Here is a 20530-nt window from a genome sequence, read left to right as displayed (position 1 = left end):
CGCTGATCAATCAGTAACAATAGAGGCCTCATGCTGCAACCCAGATGGGTCTAATTAAGGACCCTATCCTGCCACGTATTGCTAGAGTAATGCCACTTGATCATGTATCAATCTATATTACAAGAAGCATGTTGGTTTCAATGATTTATGAGAAGAAACACTAATTAGCTCTTGCCGCTACACAATGCTGAGGAGCAGACTCTAAAGACACCTCTCATTTCACCTTTTGCTTAAATAAACTCAAGGTTAGCAGTGAATGGGTCAAAGCCCAAGTTAACTGGTAAAAGCTCATTAATATTCATTCCCATAATTTGTATCTACGTGTCTGCTTGTCAGACATGGCTCTACAATGCTCTGTTGAACTACAATCATTGGATAAGCAGGACCATACCAAAGAATGTTTTTCTTTCTGTTTCTTTCTGTGTTGTACTGAAGGTGACTTGTTCGTTTACATTCCAAAAGAAACAAACTTACAGTCATCACCTCAGCAGAAATACAGGAAGAGCTAGCATTTTTTGTAACCCTACTGCTATCGTAAGAAATACAATATTTCTCCCAGCACAGCCACACCAAGAGAATCCACTTGCCTTCACACACTGTCCTCTTCTGACAGTGTTGCACCAGAGGTGTGGAAACAGGCTTAGATCGTGAGGGTGAGTTTGTGTTCATGGTTTTGGATTAAATATTCTCCTCGGGGCTCAAGAAGTTCGCTAAACTAACTGCAATCCCTGCAACAAAACAATACAAGCCACAGTGATGATGGTAGGTAAATGTAGCAGTTGATCATTCTAGAGATTTATCCTGTGGCTCTCATCCAGGTTAACAATCTAGAGATTTCATGTTTCAGCAGAGGTCTGTGTTGTCTGATTTTAGAGATAATGAGATCCATGTTTATTTTGCTGTACTGAACTCACAGTTTTAGTCACTCGAGAGCTGTTTGGTATGACAGGGCTTTTTGGGTCCTTGTCTATGCGGTCAACCTATTTACATTCGATTATACAATAGTTTTGCCTCAGTGATAATTCTACAGACAAATGCTAAATTGTAAAGATGTTGTAACAACAGAATATGGATACGAAAATTAGACATTTAATTATTCTTTCAATTTTGCGTCTCTCTCTTCCCTCCCTCTCTCATTCTCCCTCCCCCTCACTCTCCTTTCCTCTTTTTTTCTCTCCTTTCATTCTCCTTTCCTAGTTCTTATCCTCCCTTTCTCAGTTTCTGTTTCTCTCTCATTCTCATGCTCACCCTCTCCTCCCTCATCGTGCTGTTTTCAGTCTGATTCTCCCTCTTTCCCACTCTTCCCCCTCACTCTGTCTCTCTCTGCTGGTCCAGGATGGCGTCTCATAAGAAGATCCTGTTGAAGGTGATACTGCTGGGCAACTCAGGGTGAGGAGAGGACACGACAATAGTACACTCTGCACGTCGCACAAACTCCAGGCTAGTGCTCACTCACTCTTCCTCTCCCTGCTGGTGTCTGTGTGTGCTTGCAGGGTGGGGAAGACCTCTCTGATGAACCAGTATGTCAACAAGAAGTTCAGTAGCCAGTACAAGTGCTCCATCGGTGCTGACTTCCTCACCAAGGAGGTCATAGTGGATGATCAACTTGTGATCCTACAGGTCAGTTGTCCAGCTGTCTTTATGTGTCTTGTCCCTGTGTGTGTCAGTCATCATGCAGGCAGTGTATCTCTCTGTCCAGCTGTGTGCTTGTCCTCCGTCAGTTTGTGACAGTACCTGCTGAGTGTTTGTCTGCTCGGGTTTAATGTCTGCCTGCTGTGAGCTCTTGTGCTCTGTGGCTGTGCTGCAGATCTGGGACACAGCAGGACAGGAGCGATTCTCGTCCCTGGTGGCGGGGTTTTACCGAGGAGCGGACAGCTGCATTCTGGTGTTCGATGTCACGAAGCCCGAGAGCTTCAAGAAACTGGACAGCTTGCGGGACGAGTTCCTGATCGAGGCCAGTCCCCGAGACCCCGAGAACTTCCCCTTCGTCGTTCTGGGCAATAAGATCGACCTGGAAAACAGACAGGTCAGCCCTGAGCTCTCAAAACTCAGAGTGTCTCTGATCTCAGACATACGAAGGGTTAAAGAAGACAAGGGGGCTACTGGACTCATTGCGGTTTGCTGATCAGTGCATGAAACCCATAGAGATATTTCTTCAAAGAGACTGTCTTTGCCGGTCAGCTTCAACAACAGGACTGGAAAGCTTCAGCTAAATTATTCTTCACCCGTGGCACTGTGTATAGTAAAGAGGAGCGCGCAAGTGTAGGTTTCCAGAGTGTCATGGGCTCTGTGTGTAGGCTGACAGTGTTGATAATCTGAGCAGTGATGCAGTATCTCTGTATTGAGTAGGTAACGACGAAAAGCGCGCAGGCCTGGTGTCTGATGAAGAACAACATCCTGTACTTCGAGACCAGCGCCAAGGAGAATATCAACGTACACCAGGCCTTCCAGACTATCGCTTGCAACGCGCTCAAACAGGTGTGCTCCCCTGGGCAGGTTCAATCCAAACCTCTACTGGTTAATTCACTCCTGGTTAGATTCAGACACACACCTGTACAGGTTAAGTCACACATCTGGGCAGGTAGATGGGATACTGAGCATGTTATACTCAGTCTTTATATTATAGACATATGCCAATGTGATGTAAACGGAAGACCTCAAAGATTGACAACCCTCTTTAAAAAATACTGCAGTCACACCAACAGATACGCAGGCTGAAAGACTAGCGATCTAGTTGACAGAAAGGCAGTGAGACTGACCTGCAGCAGCGGACTGTCCAGCCTCACCTATCCTGCCTGTTTCTGGATTCTCTTGACCAATCGTCCCTGCTGGGTTTCCATGGTTACTGACCACTTTGATCTTCCAGGATCAATCACCTGTCAGCAGGATGGGTATCGTGGGTGTTTACCTTTTTGTTAATAAATAAAAGTATTGATGAATACCCAGGCTGTCTCCCTAAAACTTCTATTGTTATGTAATAATTGTCATTTTTTATCTACTGTATATCTTTTCTATTCACTGCTGATCAAAAGTTATTATCTCATGGGATTTAGTGAACTCTAGTGTAAATACTACTATTGCTGCTGCTGATGTGATCTTTTGTCTTCCAGGTAGCCAAAGTGGAGATTTTCAGTGACATCTCTGAGACGATCACCCTGAGGGACAGACAGGAGCCCACCCCCAGCAGTGGCTGCAACTGCTGAGAGAGGGCTTGAGGGAGGAGAGCAGGGGGGAGTGGACAGAGACCAGAGAGCTGAAAGAGGGGCAACACTGTCTGCTGCAAAATAACAGGTCCAGTCCCAGAATTCCTTCAGCTTCCAGTCCTATCGGTGGAGGGGGAGGAAACTCCATAGAGCTGGCAGGCCAGTGTAGCGTTTCCCTTCCTGCTTTGACAGCACCGTGATTCATCGATCTTGCCAATAAAGCTCTTGGAATTTGAATTTGGATGAAAAGGGAAGAAGAAGCAGTCACACAGGTGGAAACCCTTCACTTCTCTGTACACTCTGGCTGTCAACATCCAGACTGGAGACACATGCTGGACAGTGAAGTCACTCATTGCAGGACACAGCAAGAAATCCCGGAACAGTATAAGGAAAACACATTTACTCCATCCTCATGCAATATTCCACTTGTCCTTTGATTCAGAAAATGGAAAAATGCTTATAAGAGCTGCAACTGTAAATTTAGAGTGTAATTATTGGATTAGGACAAAGATCGGCCCTTCCATTAAGAAGGCTTGGACCTTGCTGTGTAACCCAGCTGATGTCAGTCCTTTGTCCAGGAGAGCCACCTTCTGGACAGACCTGTAGGTCACATTTAATTGCCATGTAAACAGAGTGATTGTCTGATTAACTCATTTTGATATCTTTGTCAATAAAAATATGATCCCTTTACAGGCTTCTAGGACACAAACTGACCACTTGAACTGAGGAAGCGTCTTGATATAATGATCACTTCTTTGTTATTTGATGATCAAGGGTGACCTATTAAAACTTGGATTGGAACTCCCCAGAACCTGGACTGACCACATGCAGTGTACACAGAGGAGCCTGGTTATGACTTTTTAAAGCTGTAACACTGCAATGTATATGTGTGTTTTAACATTTTGTTTAGCACTGTAAAAATAAAATGGTCCATGCTAGCAACTGACTTTCTAAATGAGAGAGGAACTGTACTTTAATGTGTGGGAATTCTATTCACACTTCTGCAATGCATCGTATATGTTTCACCTTGCAGAGAGAGACAACAGGGCATTTAGAGTGAGGCAATGGAAGAGATTATACAGGACCCATCTATATGTATTGACCCATTTCAGAACTCTGGGCTGAATGCAGTTTGCAGTCAGGTTCTGGTTCTGGGGTGATTCTGCCCCTGTGCTTCAGAGAGAGCAGTGCTGTCAGGATTCACCATCTCATACAGGCCCTGCTGCTGTTGTATCCTACTTGCTCCTTCCTCACAACTTACTGTTCAAGTATCCCTGTCTCTGCACGGTGTGCCAGTTTTGGTAATTTTGGATTTCCAGGGTTCTCAATCCTATACTGTATCTCCATGGGACACTGGCCCCAGTCTGAGCAGAGCTGAGCTCCAGAATCTTCCCCTGCCGCTCCCTGTGTCAGGACAGCAGGTTGTGAGTCCTGCTCTGTGATGCGCCAGGCTGCCTGCCTGCTGGGATTCTAGAGGAGAGCAGTGTACGACGCTGTTTCTCTGAGGTCAGTACAGACTGTCCACTGAGTCTCCTGGTGTCCCTCACCAGGCTCCCTTCTGTTTGTTCTGATGAGTTTCTGACTGGTGTCCTGCCATCAGTGGTCATTTAGGAAATATACAGACTTGAAAACGTAAGCTGATACTGTGTTTTAAGATACAATTGTGCAGAGAGGTCTGGAAGAATAGGTGCAGGTGATGGATTGGAGAATTTGTGTTCGGGAGCACAACCTCATTCGATAGGAAGACGGGTTAGTAGGCCTGGTCCCTGTTTTTTCGTGATAGGATAGCCACTGGGAGAAGTAAGGATGTAAGGCAAGTGCAGGAGGATTCCTTTACCATGTTTTCCAAATGACCTCGGAAAGGGAGTTGGGGGGTTGTCCACCCTTTGAGAGACAGTGTGAGCTCTTTTGTGGGTGTGGATAGTCACGGAGCACCAGCAGTGTTATTTCAGAATCCCAGTCCTACTAGCCTTCCTGCTAATACAAGCCCAGGAGGAGAATAGAAAACACTCATGAAAATCAAAAGGCTTAGCAGTTCTGTGTGGTCTCTCACTTCTCCACACCCTGCTCACAGTGCCTATAAGCTGTGAACAAAAAGTGTGGATGTTGTTTGTTAAAGTCACGGAAGAGGGAACAGTGCTCAAATGGAGAACAAACTTCCTCATCTGCGAGAAACCAAACCAGCTCTATAACCACAGCATTGATTTCGCAACACCCACGTGTATCACAAGATTAGAGTGAGCCCATGTCCCCCATTTTGGCTCTGATTGTCAGTTTTAGTTCCCTCAGCCCCGTGTTTCTCCGTTTGAGCCACAATGGCGCCTGTTTCACAGGAGTCAAAACCTGGGACTTTCCGCAGACAGGGGGAGAGCGGGCGTTCCTACAGGCAACGTCACCCCCTCGTGACTTGCTGCAGCCATATTGAGGCAGAAGCACAACAACGGCGGATGTGCTCCTAGACGGTCGTTTTTAAAATATATATTTTTCTGGTGTCTCGAAAGAAAAATATTATTTGTAACGCGGCTGCAAGTGTAGGGACGCCCCCGCTTTGTCACGCACTGTCCCTGCGAGTCTGACAGCGCCGCACCGGAAGTGTTGGAGCGGACGGTGATTTTGTCGGTGAGTTTGTGTTTGTGTTCACAGCGATGTATTAAATAGGTGTATATTTATGTAGAGATATCATATTTTCCCTCGAGTTTTAAAACTAGAAGAACCAGGAGCATTCGTTACGACAGCCGCGGGCGTAGGTGAGAAATTAAAGGCACAGGATATATTTTACAGCTCTGTCTGTGGCTCGCCGGACGTCCCCTGGAAAGAGAAACGATCGTTGTGCTGGTTCCTGTGCTTGAGATCACACCTTCCTCGTTTCGCCAGAGCGGAGAAGCGATGTCGGTTGTGATAGTCGAAGTTTTCTCGGATTCCGACCTTGTGGTGCCTTTCTGTTTTTGCGGCGGTGACTTGCCCTTTTCCTACAGTGCTAGCAGGGAGAGGAAATGTGGGGGATCTGTCTTTCTGGCATAAATCGCCGCGGTGTCACTTAATTTGCTTAGGAACGGTAGATACAGCCCGTTTCCATTGGGATGATGAACGCTAGGACGTGGGACCCACATTTGACGTCACTTCTTTCTTAAGTACTGGGGATGTAGCCACAACCTTTCCGCGATGTTAGTCACCCCGCCGGGCTGGCGTGACAGGCAGGGCTGGCTGCTGTCAAAACGCTGACAAGTGGACAACATAGGCAGCGTCAGAGCCAGTGAAGGCTCTACAGTACACAGGGACATGTACAGGACAGGGAGTGGATTGGAAACTGAAACGTTTTTTTTAATTCTTTCACTTTTGCTTGCTTCTCTCCCACTCTCCCCCCCCTTCCCTCCCCTTCCTGCTCTCCCAGCTGGCTTCAGGATGGCGTCTCGCAAGAAGGTGCTGTTGAAGGTGATAATCCTGGGAGACTCAGGGTAAGGAGGAACTACGCACACATCCAGTGTTGCCCATGGTTAAAGACCTTACTTGTCTCCCAAACAGATAGATGTTTGCCTTTCTGACACAACCCACCTGATTGTGTGTGTGTGTCCGCAGGTGTTTTTGTTTTATTTAGTGTTTCGTTTCTTTGTGTGCCGTAGGGTGTCGCTCTTACAGTGTGTGTGCTTGCAGGGTGGGGAAGACCTCTCTAATGAACCAGTATGTCAACAAGAAGTTCAGTAACCAGTACAAGGCCACCATCGGCGCTGACTTCCTCACCAAGGAGGTCATGGTGGATGATCGCCTCGTCACCATGCAGGTGAGCAGTCTGTTCGCTTGTAGTTCTGCCCAGACTGGCCCCTCCCCGTGTCTGTTTGCCTGTGGTTCTGCCCAGACTGGCCCCTCCCTGTGTCTGTTTGCCTATGGTTCTGCCCAGACTGGCCCCTCCCTGTGTCTGTTTGCCTATGGTTCTGCCCAGACTGGCCCCTCCCTGTGTCTGTTCCCCTATGGTTCTGCCCAGACTGGCCCCTCCCCGTGTCTGTTCGCCTGTGGTTCTGCATTCCTGACTATCATCCTATTTCACTGTGTCGCAGTGAAGGATTTGCTTGTTTAGTTTCTGTGTGGCATGTCCTTGGTGTTGTGTGTCGCAGATCTGGGACACTGCAGGACAAGAACGGTTTCAGTCCCTGGGTGTGGCATTTTACCGTGGAGCAGACTGCTGCGTGTTGGTGTTTGATGTCACAGCGCCCAACACCTTTAAGACGCTGGACAGCTGGCGGGATGAGTTCCTGATCCAGGCCAGTCCCCGTGACCCAGAGAACTTCCCCTTCGTCGTCCTGGGCAATAAGATTGACCTGGAGAACAGGCAGGTCAGTCCTGAGCTCTTGAGACTCAAATTCAGTGATGCAGACATCCAGCAGAAATCAGAAATCAGAGGTTAATGTGTTGTGGTTCAATTATAGACCCTCATCCGGGAGTCCTTTTTATGAGCACAGCAGGATTGTCACAATGTGTGAAGAAAAGAGGACTGAGGCTGCACGTGTAGATTTCAGCATGCGTCTTCATCTCAGTGTGTAGGCTGACAGTGTTGAGAATCTGAGCAGTGATGCAGTATCTGTCTCTTGACCAGGTAACAACGAAACGTGCCCAGGCCTGGTGTCAGAGCAAGAACAGCATCCCGTACTTCGAGACCAGCGCCAAGGAGGCCATCAATGTGGACCAGGCCTTCCAGACCATTGCCCGCAACGCGCTCAAACAGGTGCGGACCTCCTGGGAGAATGATGCATTTCTTTTTTTTCCACTCCTCTACATTTAGCAAACATGTAAATTGGAGACAAATAAGCCAACTAGCTAGAAGATGAGGAGTTAGACAAGGTGGCAGTGGAGATGTGCCAGTAGCACAGAGGTCTGAGAGAGATCTCACTGCTTGGCTTTCATACTTTCATAGTTTGTGTGGTCGATAACCTCGAATTTGTAGGGCCGTCTGCCCTTCACTTTATGAAACATGAGGATTAAACTTTTGTAGAGAAGTGACTGAATGTGGGTACTGTTTTATTGGTACTGTAATTCCATTTCGTTTTTTTGTCGCCTTCCAGGAAACGGAAGTGGAGACCTACGACTTCCCCGATCAGATCAAGCTGAGAGATGACAAACCCACTGGCCCCAACGATTCCTGCAGCTGCTGAGAGACAGGAGGAGAGGAAGGGGCAGAAGTCTGAGAGGGAGAAGATGGGGAAGGAGGAGGCGCTAGTCACAGAGGTGGAAACCCCTCACTTCTCTGTACATTGTTGCCTGTCAAAGAAAATTGTCCAAATCAGCATGCTGGATTCCAAGTCACCCATTCCTTGAAAAACTGTAAGGAGATCTGGAATACAGTCTGGGTACCAGAGTGGGAAACCCCTTCACACACAGTTCGCCTGCGGCGCTAACTTTGCACCAGTTGTTTTTTTATGCATATGATTATTATTGACCATGCTGATGATAACTGCAAATGACCACCGTACTTATTATAGTTGCTCAATACATAGTTGCATTTGATTACTTTGTTCTTCCTTCATCAGTGCTCATGTGTACTGTAAATCTGACTGTAGAGGACATGCTTGCGATTCTGATGGCCCCACAGCCAGAGTCAGCAGACAGAGTCTGTCTCTTGCCAGCTCCTGTGCCTTTTCTGCCTTTGTGTTCTGATTATGTTTTGTAGGGGAATCACTTTTTTTTTTTGTTGCCTTTGGCTGGACCTTGATTTCCTCGCTTTTGCCAAACGTGTTTATTAATTTCAGCGTTGGCGGCTCTCGCGCAGATCTGCACTGTCGTGGGGGCACACGGTGTCGTGGGAATGGTTCGGTTCACGTCGGGCTCGTGTCTGCCTGTCTCCTCGCTTGCTTAACGCACATGGGCAGGACAGGCGTTACTCACTGCTGGTTACTGCACCAAAAGATGGATTTATATATATGATATTTATTGTGCAAATTAGCAAAGCTACTTTGCCATTGCATTCACCCTTTTGATACGGATTTATTTAAAAGATTGTTCTTTGAAATTATTTGCGGGTAAGGATGAAGGTTATAATGCATGTTGCACTCTTCAAGTTAAAAAAAAATCAGCAGATTCTGCAGTAAAATTATCAGCACGATGGATTGCCTTCGGTGTATAGACAGCTTGAGTAGGAAGCATGTGTGGAAGTACCAGTGAGACCCCTGGCTATGGGGTCCTTCTCATTTTAGCACCATTTGTGTCTACAAGGCACCTGGGTTTTTATACCAGCTCATGCTATTGCTTAACACCTGGGCAATCACTAATGTTTTTTTATCACTGCAGTGCCCACGATCATTTCATTCCCATCGCCTCGTTGGCAGTGATATTCCCAAAGCACGTGCCAGCGAATCCTCCGACAACAGCTAAGCGCTTGCTCTAAGTCCTCAAAGAGACCTTTGTGTCTCCCAGTCCAGCAGCTGATCTCTCTGAAGGAGAAACCCCACCTGGGGGCACTCTGCACCGAGTCAGTGCTGTGAGACAGCGTGAAACTGCCTTTGACAGTCAAGACATTTTGTAGTCGCAAACACATAATATGAAGTTGTGATGAAGAAAACAAAAACAGGATCAGCGATTCAACAGAATGTGTTAGCTATCATCTCCATTGGGTCATTGAATAGCTTTGGGTTTTCATGTAGTTACCCTATCTTTGATTACTGTTGTTAACACTATAGAAGAGCCCTGATATGGCATGGAAGGTGCTATATAGAGCTATATATGGACTAACGGGGTGATTAGATACCATCCTGAGTCAGAGCTATGTTAAAAGCCTTTGGGCAGTGTTCAGAAATGTATAGGAGAGTGTCTTGTTTCTGTGAATTCAGCTGATGATCAATTGGAAAGGAGGGGATCTGGTTTGAAAGAAAACAAGTCTGACTTTTTATTAAACAGGCTGACTTCCCGTAGAGCATGCACTGACTATTTTTCCCAGTGTGGCTGCTTAGAGAAGGCTAACTGACAATACGTATGCCAGTCTAGGTTTTTAATTTGATACCCCTCTGGCATAACCCAGAGCTGGTAGCCAGATACTAGAGTCCTGGAGATAGCAGGAGGGCTAGACTGCAGAGGCACAAGCCTAGGTTGCAAAGTGAGTCAGTCCTGCAGCACTCGGGAGCCTCTCTGTGAACCTTCTGACCCTTGAACTTTGAACCCCAGCATGAGTCTGCAATTGCACTGCACAATTAACACCAGCCCAAGCCCCATGTTCAGCATTATAGTTCCCGTGAATGTAAAGTGCTGCATTTCCACATTTGAATAACTTGGTTTCAGTTCATGTAGTTAATAAAAGATGCTTATTGTATGTTTTTAGTTGCCTGTAGCCCAGAGATAATTAGGAGCTGTCTAGTGCTGTGTGACGCTTTAAGCCCCTCCTGTGACCCTGGAAGCATCCTGTGCAGCTGCAGGTCTCTTCCCCATCTGTCTCTACCTCCCATTTCCAACAGAGCCTCCAGTTCAAGAGATGGTTTAGAAAGAGGTTCTTAACTGTGATTACAAAGCAGCCTTGATAAGATGGCTTCTGCAGATGTTTTGTTTTTCCATAACATAATAGTTTGTTTTTTTTTGGAGTGGTAGCTGTTTGTGTAGGACTTCGGAGATGAAAGCTCTATTGAAGCTCAAAATCGAATGCCTTCATCACAACCCTCTGCACTGCTCGGAGCCGCGGTCCACAGCTTGTCCCCAGCAGGGGCGATCCGAAGCTGCCTGGATCATGGGGCTCAGGCCTGTGCAGTCATGGTCTCTCTCTCTCTCACTTGGTCTGTCTTTATTTGCCTTTGTATATTACCATTAACAGTCATTAATGTATAAATATATAAATATATCAAGATCCTGACTGATTTTATATATACATTATATTAAAGTTTAAAAGTGTTGTATGTAGGTTAAAAAACTAGGATTCCCTTTTCTTCAGGCTGAACTGTCTTATCACCTGTTAATATCATTGCCTCTTCGAAGCAGTCAAATAAAGGTTAAATGCCAACAAACATATTCTCCAGTATTGTGTTTGTCTTCCTTCTTTGCTTCTTTTCTTTCTTTCAGTCTTTGAAAACTAAGTCAGCTGTTTTAATTTTTTTTTCCTTGTATTTAAAATACATTACAGATGCTTTACTTATCCCGAGTCCACAGCAAAACCCTGACACAACAGTATAATGCAAGGTCGCAAATCTGCTTCATCATGTTTAGTTGGGGTTAGTATAGAAGTGCACCTGTACTAAAGACAGTGATTGCACAGTATTACCCCGTCTTGAATTTTAAGGGCTTCAATCAAAGGAAGCGGGAACTGAGCAGTGAGAGCAATTGGGCTGTTTTATGTTTTTGCTGCTGTAAACCAATTCAGATTTATAAAATGTAGTGACCGAAAGAAAGGTCCTGGTAATGATCTTGATTTAGATGATCTTTTGTCATCTTTTATTACTTATTGAGCTTTAACTTTTTCATTTATCCCAAAAAATAAATGTTCTGGCACACTGCATTCGTTACAAGATAGAATAATCAAATTTACTTTTTTGTAAACAGTGGAAGTATTCGAATGCACATATAAAGTACAATTAAATCATTAAAAAATGTAAGATAAAATGATCTCAAGACCAACTAGGAAACCCTGCTGCTTTTAGTAGGACAATTAGGGAGGGCTCACCCTGCGGTGTGCGAGTCCTAATGCCCCATTACGGCAACAGGGGCACTAGACTTTAAAAAAAGCACCGTCCTTCGGATGAGACATAAAATTGAGGTCCCGACTTTCCATGGGCATTACAAATCCCAGGTTGTTATTCAAAAAGAGTGTATTTCCCCGGTGTCCGGGCCAAATTTCCTCCTGGCCTTCACCAATCATGGCCTCCTAATAATCCCCATCAAACTGGTTTCATCACTCTGTTCTCCTCCCCACTGAGAGCTGGTGTGTGGTAAGCGGACTGGCACATCATCCAGGTGGGGTTGTGGAGGGGAGTTCCCATTACCTGTAAAGTGCTTTGAGTGGAGTGTTCAAAAAAGCGCTATATAAGTATTAGGAATTATATGAAGTTCACGTAATAGTAATAATTGCTTACACTTATAAAGTGCTTTTCCAGGATGTCGAGGTTACACCCCTACTCTTATCGAGAAACGCCCTGGCATTTTTAATGACCACAGTCTTACGTCTCATCCGAAGGACGGCGCCTTTTTACAGTATAGCGTCCCCATCACTATACTGAGGTATTAGGACCCACACAGACCGCAGGGTGAGCTCCCCCTGCTGGCCCCACTAAAGTAGGTGGCTGTGTAGGCTGCAGAGCAACAGGTAAAGGTTTATTAATAATAATAATTATAAAAATTGCTTACACTTATATACTTATATATACATACTTTCTGGACACTCCACTCAAAGTGCTTTACAGGTAACGGGGACACCCCCCCACCGCCACCACTGAAATGAAAAGAAAAGAGACGTAGTGTTTTGGCTGTGGAGCCTTCTGCGTGTGACGCTGAAGAAGGCTCCACAGCCGAAACGCTGTGTCTATTTTCTTTTCCTTTCCGCATGGAATAAACCTTTACCTCCTCCTTAGCAATTATATTATTTGCTGTCCCAACACACAGACTTTTGCTCCCGCCCAAAAAACACCACCCAAACAGTATGAATGACCTGCTCTGAGAATGAAAAGAAATCCTTTGACTTTTCTTTTAATATTTTAATGATATATTTACAAAACAGACAGCAGCTATGACATGCCCTCTCCCCGCCCCCCTCCCCCCCAGTACAGATCCAGGTGGGGCCTATGTTCAGCCACCACTTAAGCTTCTCCCACACGTGTTGCTGGTGACTACGAGCATCAGAATGACAAAGGCTGTTCTGCGGAGATATGATATGGGGGTCTCTGTATGTTCTGCAGCACAGTCTTTCCCCCTTGCGGTCATCCACAATACCAAAAGCATAACGGGACTGGCCAAGGGGGTGTAGTGTAAAACAACAGCGAGGTGCCCTCAATTCACATGTAGAGGCTGGTCTTCGGGCACCTCTGCCACACCTGGGGCACTCATTCTCCTTTGCTCAGCCAGATCCCCTTCTCCCCAACCCCGGCCTGGACTCTCAGTCCAGGAAGGAGATGTCCATGTTCTCCACCGTCTCCGGGTGCAGCATTCGGCTGGCCAGGCGCTCGATGTCGTCCAGACTCAGCTGCCGCAAGGACCTCTCATAATCCTGGGAGGGAGAAGATGAACTAGGGGGTGATTATTATAAAAAAACCATCCCGTCCAAAGGTCGTTTGGCCATTCATCCAAGCAACCCAGGTAAAAAAATGAACACTAACATCAACTACCTCCGAAAATGAGTGATTCTAGATTCTCATTTTTTCTAGCTTAAGGTTTCTCAGATTTCTGAGCCTATCGCACAACGAGAGCTGCTGGTCAGAGGTCGGAGTTGGTCACATCATCCTGACTGATAACATTAAAAAAACACATCCAACAATCATGCAAAACGTCTTCTTCAGAAAGTGAAGAAGAACGAAATAGAAGAATCCTACATCAAATGGGATTTAGTATGTTGGTGAAGATGCTCTAGTTATCTTGGAGAGATAGTCATGAGAAACGCAATATCATTCTGTTACAAGCTGTGGTGTGATGTATAAGAGTACCATCTGGACCAGCTCTGATACCTTGATAAGTTGCTCCTGCACTTTGGCGGCATCGGTGGGAGTGAAATGTTTGGCCAGAACAGCAGACAGGCTGTGCCACACACTGGACCCTGCAGTTGCCCCCCGCGCCTCTCCTCCTGGCCTCACCACCAGATTCAACTTTGCGTCTGGCCCAATGGAGTAATCGCTCAGCTTGTGCTCGTCTGGAAACACAGCATGACAGAATAGGGACAGTGAGACAGACTGGAGCACAAGAACAGCTGCGCGCCACACGCTGTTTTAAAACAAGGCAAATGTATTTTTCATTTACTCACTGACAGACCACAACAGTATTGTAAAGTGCAATTACTTTTAATGTGTCTAAAACTAGTCTGAAATCACTGCTTGCAGTTTTGTGTTTGATTCAATGTCAATATCTCATAGACTTTTGAGTGTGTCCTAGCCTATACTGCACCATGTGTTTGCCCATCTCCCATACCTGCAAGTGCTTTCCCTTTGTACAGCAGTCTCTGCTGATTGGGAGGGATATTCAGTCTATCTGAGACCAGCTCCTTCACTGTGGACACCTTCTCATCCTCGGTGACCTGGCAGGAAAACCAGAGTTGTCAATCAAAGCAATACCTTTCCCTTCAGAATCTCGATTGCCAGTTCAAACGTGGTCAACAATAGGCAGCTGTAAAGTGTCTTGGGAGACCGTTCCTTCATAGGGTCGTCGCAAGAATACTTTCAGTCGACATAGTTCCTCTCAAAATCAACGTGAAAAAGAGAAGTAGCTGCTCTTTTAATAAAAACCACAGTCTCCAGGCAACAGACTGCCCGGACTCTATAAACATTTCCGTTCTGGTAAATAACTGAACCGGCGTACCCTTTCGACAAATGGTGCGTCTCCCGGGTTTGACAATGGTTTGGATAGATTTTAGGCAGCACGCTACATTTTTTATTCGAAATTAAAACATAATTAAGCAGGAAGTCAGGTTTATTTATTGGGGGCAAACCCCTGCCCCTTACAGGTAACACTTAGGAGACATTCTGCTTATTCCATTCAGAAATACCGGTCTACTTCGCCATTCTCATTAACGCAGGGCCGCAACAGCCACGGCATTTCCTGTGTCAGCCCAGCCCACAGCGAAGCACACGAGAGTGAAAGCTCCTGTCCGGCTTACCTGGAGGCTACACTCCTTCCCTTGAAGTGGTTTCACAGTCAGTATCATTTTTCATTCACGACGCCTTTACAGTTAATTAGTGTCCTGAAGGACCTCAGTAAAGTTATTGTCTATTTATTTATAAAACCCTGTAGATACGCCACCCTCAGCATCTGGGACTGTGAACAGGCAAGCGGTAGAGAGCGCTACAGCTTTAAGAGAAGCCGGGTCTTCCTTAAAGGAACAGTTCACAGTTCTGCTCAATGAGCGGAAAACACTTTCTTTTCTATAAATTTCAATACGAACTCTGCCTTTTAATTAAGCCCAATGAAAAGGGTGTTTATACATAGGTTTGTAATTTTGTAGAAAGATTAAATACCATGTTTCCCGGCTCGAGTATACGGAGGTATAAATTGCGAAAACAAAACGACAAAGTTCTGCATTGGTCTTTCAGTAACCAAAAAAAATCTAGGAAGAAATTGGGACGATTGCATTGTGTACAATACGCAGAGGTTTTATTTCAGTCATTATACGTAGTCATCTGGCGTTGAAAAAACCCATTTCAAAGCAGTTTAGAAAACAGTCTTTATTAGTTTGTATTTACACTGTGTACATGTCACACCATACACACGTTTCCAGTATTTACTGTACTGCAGTGCAAGCTCAGAAGCCTGTGTTGGATGTAAGACCACACTAACACCTAGTGTTGTTGGCTGGGATTTTCATTTTCCTCACGTAATGTCCGTCGTCCTTGTGCAGTCAATCAAATGGACATTCTCTGAAATGGCCCTGCATTGTACCCCTGCCTTGTTCCAGCAACCCCACCAACATCTCTCTCAACCTTTTGTTCTCCCCCAGAATGGAGGCTGATTTGCTGGACCACAGAGCCAGGCTGGGTCAGGGGGCTGCTGGGGGTCCGAACTCCTCCATAGTCTCCAGAACCAGTGCCAAGTGATCCATGAACGACCCGACTGACACTCTCAGAATCCGGGCCTCGTCCGCGGCCCAAGTCCTGGCAGAGGCAGACAGAGAGAGGGAGGTCAGTCCAAAGACTATGGACTCTAGCTTCTTCTGTGCATCTTTTTCAGTTTTTACACACACACGCACACACACAGAGAAACAAGAATAAAACAAAATGCCACAACAGTGTCAGACAAGAGCGATATTCCAAGTAAATTTTCTTACAACTGCTTTGGAGTTTTTCAGATTTTGACCTACCAAATTTCAGAATCGCCAATTGTTATTTTATGTCTCAGCTACAGCAAACCGCTCCTCTGTACCAGATGGGGGCGAATGAGTACAGGCAAACAGGTTTCTTGGGCTCCTCCACCCACTGGTCGCTCACGAACAGCTGCGCTCACAGTTTCTCAACAAGGTATTTCTTCACTTGTTGTCCAAACAAGTATTTTCCATTTACTCTCTGACAGACCACTATGTTACTACAGTACTGTTAGGCACAATTACTTTTAATGTTTCTAATACCAGTTTAAATCAGTGCTTACAGTTTTGTGTTTGAAAGCTTGCAGATGGACATTAATATTCGTCTATATTCTGAATATGCGTCTGTGTGCTTCAGTCTCCTTTGCATCAGGTTCCACAATGTCTGACAGGAAACTAGGGGCTGTCTGGAGGAGTGGGGTAACTGGCACCCAGGAAGCCAAGAGAACGCTAGCCCGCTAGGCCCAACTCTATCCCCTGCCAACACACTGAGCGCAGACTCACACACAAGGATCAATCAGCACACACCCACAAAAGCAGACAGGCAGTGGGCGTTACAGGCATGCGCCCCGACACGGTGAGACGGACTGGCGCACTGGCGCGCAGCCAGGCACGCCACCTGGTGGGCACTCACACGGACAGGACGTTGTCTGCCGCCCTCATTTCCTTGCCGATCCCCCCTCTGCGCGGCTCACGGTCAGGAGAGAGAGACTGAAGAGCGATCCGTGCCTCGCGCTCCGAGGGGAACGGGATGCGCAGAGCACTGATACCCCGTTAAAGAGAAATTATGTGACACGTGGCTGCTGCTGGGGTTCCCCTGAACCTCACTGCCACACCCTGGGGCACTGCTGCTCATAACCCTATGCCTCTCCCTGAGGGGTTTGATTTATTCATTGAAAACATCACATATTTGTCTGTACTCTGATGCTCTCACCTTCCTGGCTTTTAGCATAAAAAAGCCCTGGGAATGTGCTAAAATGTGCTTATTTTATTTTTTAAAATTGATTAATTACTCTTTTTTCCCATATTTTTATTTTAACTCCCACTAAAACGTAAGTCTGCCATATATCCCTAATATAACCAGTATTCATCTGTTGTTTTTCTTCACCTTCTACTGTAACAGGACTGTCCTACTCCACTTTTACTACAGTCCCCTACTGTAACAGCACTGTACTTTTACTACAGTCCCCTACTGTAACAGCACTGTCCTACTGCACTTTTACTACAGTCCCCACTGTAACAGCACTGTACTTTTACTACAGTCCCCTACTGTAACAGCACTGTCCTACTGCACTTTTACTACAGTCCCCACTGTAACAGCATTGTCTTACTGTACTTTTACTACAGTCCCCTACTGTAACAGCACTGTCCTACTGCACTTTTACTACAGTCCCTACTGTAACAGGACTGTCCTACTGCACTTTTACTACAGTCCCCACTGTAACAGCACTGTCCTACTGCACTTTTACTACAGTCCCTACTGTAACAGGACTGTCCTACTGCACTTTTACTACAGTCCCCACTGTAACAGCACTGTCCTACTGCACTTTTACTACAGTCCCTACTGTAACAGGACTGTCCTACTGCACTTTTACTACAGTCCCCTACTGTAACAGGACTGTCCTACTGCACTTTTACTACAGTCCCCACTGTAACAGCACTGTCCTACTGCACTTTTACTACAGTCCCTACTGTAACAGGACTGTCCTACTGCACTTTTACTACAGTCCCCACTGTAACAGCACTGTCCTACTGCACTTTTACTACAGTCCCCTACTGTAACAGGACTGTCCTACTGCACTTTTACTACAGTCCCCACTGTAACAGGACTGTCCTACTGCACTTTTACTACAGTCCCCACTGTAACAGGACTGTTCTGCAATAGCTACCTCCAGCCTTTACGCCTCCGTAACATCAGTAACTTTACTTACAATGCTCTTCTAATACAAATCGATTAGTTTACTGTAGTTCACCACAGTTCCCTGATGTAAAACAGATAACTGGAAAGCACCTAAGGATAAGGAACAACGTAGAAAAGCTGTGCCTAAAACAGAGGTGGTCTGATCATGAAAGCATAATACTGACACTTAACGTAAGCATGTCTTTGCCTGGCTGTACGGAAACAACAGTATAGCAGCAGCTGCGATTACAGAAAAGGAATAAAAGAAATAAAGGATGATCAACGCAAAGCCGGGGTCGGTTCTCAAAATGGCAGTGTGATAATTAACTAGCGATCATTTCGTGCTGATCAAAGGATACAATTCCAGTTTCGCCTGTCCGCTTGTTTCACTGCCGTGTACCGCCATCTTGGATGTGACATCACAAGTACTTTCAGCGTGGGATTTAGAAGGAGCAGATTCGTTCACACAATCGTGATAAAACCCTTCGTATTTTTGCTAAATATATCTCCGTGTTATTATAATTGATAAAAACATTTATTCTTCGCTACACGCTAATTTTGCACAAATACAAAAATCAATAAGACTAATCAAGTCTGAGTACAAAAATAAAACTCCAGTTCACAGAATGCTTGTCAGGCTGCGATCGAGTTGTCCTGGGGAACAAATCCGAAGAGCGGGGCCTGTTCGGATTAAACACAAAATATACCTTAACAACTCGTAATAGAACAAGACTGAATCCATTGTGATAAATGAAACGCTCATGAAATTGAAACCACGTTGCCGCTGTAAGAGATTCAGTAGACCAGTAGGGCGGCGCTCATCCCTCTGGATCAGAATCTACAAACCACCGCCCGGTGGCACTGCACCTTTTCAGGGCGAAGCTAAAATGTGTTTCTGTTTGGTTACTAAATATTCAATGGCACTGTTTGTAAGAGCAGGAATGTGAATCCCACTAACCAGGTGAAATTCCGCTCTTACTTTAAACCATCCGCCCTCCCCCTTGATTGAGGCGGTGAAATAATCTCCTCACATCCAGCGGGTCTGCCGTTTCAGGGCAGCAGATGAAAGGCTGTCGCCTGTCACCCAAGTGGAGTTGCGCTTCAGAGCTAGATGAACTGAATCCCCACCTACAGCACAAGTGAAGCGCTTAAGGATTAGAGGATAAAATTCCATAAATCCAAGGAATACTCATTATTTGCAGCTAATACTGATCTCCATAGAGGGAGAGCTTCTTTCATGCAAAAATTACGATACACAACACCCGAAGAAGACAGGGACTGACTGTTTCATGGCAGGCAGGGTAGAGGACAGCAGTGCAAGAGAGGTACCTGAGTAAACAGGGTAGCTAAACCCACACCTCACTTTAAAAACTCTGGAAAACCCTGACCTTCCTAACTCCCAGTGGAGAGCATTACCCTATCATGCCTAAAATACGTTAGACTCAGAACATAGGGATTTCAGTAATTCGTGGAAGGAGAACCAGAAGCAGACTCGACGCTGCTTGGTGCCTCTTACGAAAAACAGTCCAGTTGGAGCGGTTCGGGAGCTGGTCAGTGCGAGTACGACCCACTGTTCACATTCTGTTCGGTTTAATAGGACTACAAACAGCGAACAGTCGGAGCGCGGCTTTTTTGGTCCAAATCGGAACACAGAACTTAAGTTAGCAAGTCGAGCTGCTGTGTAATTTAATATAACGTCTTGTCTCGGTTTTAAACTCGTTTTTATCCACGCAGCTTAAAGATTGACCTGTGCAATGCGCAGTCTGTTTTTTTTAACCAGTTGGGTTGATTGCGGAACATCTTGTGTTCCGCGTTTGTCGGTTAAAACGCTACAACACTGCTCATCACGAAAACAGCGAAACGCTTTTCACTTCACATACAGTAGCTACTGGGAATTTTATCTCCACCAATTCTTCAATCCTTTAACTCATTTCAGTCCTGCAGTTCAGCATATAGACGTATACAATATTACAATATAAGGTTTCACTGGCGCGTATTATTGCAGCCGATGAACGACGTTCTTTTCAACCAAATATGTTGTGTACTGTACAGTATGTGCGTGACATACACTATGATAATCGCAACTACGATAAACTCATTTTTTAATCCATATTTTAATTTTCAATTTGTTAATAGTGGTAAACCAACACCCTATAACCAGAAAGCAGTGATTATTTTTTGTTCAGACTGTATATTGTGAGGAGGCAATGACTGCTAATTGCATTTTAAGCACAGGAGGTAAGACAACGCCGAAAACATTGACCATGTTATTAAATACAGATCAACGTTCGCTCATTGTATGTTGGGAGTCTCCTGCCTCAGAACAAGTTAGTATGATTTAAAAAAAACGGTGGTGTAAACCAGATGAGGCGTATTGTCGTTATCTTTAATTGAGAGCTGGAGGGAAGTGCACATTTTTCACAGTTCCAGCTGCCCTTCGATCTGTCAGTTACGTCAATAACGGTTCAACTT

The 20530-nt window shown here is 45.5% G+C and overlaps 4 protein-coding genes across 4 annotated transcripts; 2 read left to right on the top strand and 2 right to left on the bottom strand.

The window, feature by feature from the left end:
* The first annotated feature begins 465 nt into the window (after positions 1–465).
* Positions 466–4145, top strand: LOC138224343 (ras-related protein rab7-like). The gene is made up of 6 exons (XM_069181137.1): positions 466–653; positions 1198–1389; positions 1494–1620; positions 1808–2026; positions 2350–2478; positions 3111–4145. The coding sequence occupies exons 2-6, from the start codon at positions 1337–1339 to the stop codon at positions 3201–3203; spliced, it is 621 nt and encodes a 206-aa protein (XP_069037238.1). The 5' UTR covers positions 466–653; positions 1198–1336; the 3' UTR covers positions 3204–4145.
* Positions 4146–5608: 1463 nt separating this feature from the next.
* LOC102697663 (ras-related protein rab7-like) lies at positions 5609–11180 on the top strand. Its single transcript, XM_006625586.3, has 6 exons — positions 5609–5822; positions 6595–6658; positions 6855–6981; positions 7313–7531; positions 7792–7920; positions 8258–11180. Exons 2-6 carry the CDS (start codon positions 6606–6608, stop codon positions 8345–8347), a joined length of 618 nt encoding a protein of 205 aa, XP_006625649.1. The 5' UTR covers positions 5609–5822; positions 6595–6605; the 3' UTR covers positions 8348–11180.
* Positions 11181–12869: 1689 nt separating this feature from the next.
* On the bottom strand, positions 12870–15146 carry ubl4a (ubiquitin like 4A). The gene is made up of 4 exons (XM_006625587.3): positions 14962–15146; positions 14277–14382; positions 13820–14001; positions 12870–13365 (listed from the first exon to the last, which is right to left on the bottom strand). The coding sequence occupies exons 1-4, from the start codon at positions 15007–15009 to the stop codon at positions 13255–13257; spliced, it is 447 nt and encodes a 148-aa protein (XP_006625650.1). The 5' UTR covers positions 15010–15146; the 3' UTR covers positions 12870–13254.
* A 365-nt stretch (positions 15147–15511) lies between these two features.
* On the bottom strand, positions 15512–18702 carry LOC107076793 (L antigen family member 3-like). Its single transcript, XM_015342224.2, has 3 exons — positions 18418–18702; positions 16793–16921; positions 15512–15952 (listed from the first exon to the last, which is right to left on the bottom strand). The coding sequence occupies exons 1-3, from the start codon at positions 18462–18464 to the stop codon at positions 15838–15840; spliced, it is 291 nt and encodes a 96-aa protein (XP_015197710.2). The 5' UTR covers positions 18465–18702; the 3' UTR covers positions 15512–15837.
* Positions 18703–20530: the final 1828 nt, after the last annotated feature.

The sequence above is a fragment of the Lepisosteus oculatus genome, chromosome 2 (genome assembly GCF_040954835.1).
Source record: "Lepisosteus oculatus isolate fLepOcu1 chromosome 2, fLepOcu1.hap2, whole genome shotgun sequence".
NCBI lineage: Eukaryota > Metazoa > Chordata > Actinopteri > Semionotiformes > Lepisosteidae > Lepisosteus > Lepisosteus oculatus.
This window is presented reverse-complemented; position numbering and strand designations above follow the sequence as displayed.

Coding starts and splice junctions, on each gene's coding strand:
- LOC138224343 (XM_069181137.1), top strand. CDS start 1,337: ATGGCGTCTCATAAGAAGATCCTGTTGAAGGTGATACTGCTGGGCAAC. Junction 2,027..2,349: donor TCGACCTGGAAAACAGACAG/GTCAGCCCTGAG, acceptor TGTATTGAGTAG/GTAACGACGAAAAGCGCGCA. Junction 2,479..3,110: donor CTTGCAACGCGCTCAAACAG/GTGTGCTCCCCT, acceptor TTTGTCTTCCAG/GTAGCCAAAGTGGAGATTTT.
- LOC102697663 (XM_006625586.3), top strand. CDS start 6,606: ATGGCGTCTCGCAAGAAGGTGCTGTTGAAGGTGATAATCCTGGGAGAC. Junction 7,532..7,791: donor TTGACCTGGAGAACAGGCAG/GTCAGTCCTGAG, acceptor TCTCTTGACCAG/GTAACAACGAAACGTGCCCA. Junction 7,921..8,257: donor CCCGCAACGCGCTCAAACAG/GTGCGGACCTCC, acceptor GTCGCCTTCCAG/GAAACGGAAGTGGAGACCTA.
- ubl4a (XM_006625587.3), bottom strand. CDS start 15,009: ATGATACTGACTGTGAAACCACTTCAAGGGAAGGAGTGTAGCCTCCAG. Junction 14,383..14,961: donor GGAAGGAGTGTAGCCTCCAG/GTAAGCCGGACA, acceptor TTTTCCTGCCAG/GTCACCGAGGATGAGAAGGT. Junction 13,366..13,819: donor TGCAGGAGCAACTTATCAAG/GTATCAGAGCTG, acceptor TCTCCCTCCCAG/GATTATGAGAGGTCCTTGCG.
- LOC107076793 (XM_015342224.2), bottom strand. CDS start 18,464: ATGGCGGTACACGGCAGTGAAACAAGCGGACAGGCGAAACTGGAATT. Junction 16,922..18,417: donor GGACAGGCGAAACTGGAATT/GTATCCTTTGAT, acceptor ACGGGGTATCAG/TGCTCTGCGCATCCCGTTCC. Junction 15,953..16,792: donor GCAGACAACGTCCTGTCCGT/GTGAGTGCCCAC, acceptor TGCCTCTGCCAG/GACTTGGGCCGCGGACGAGG.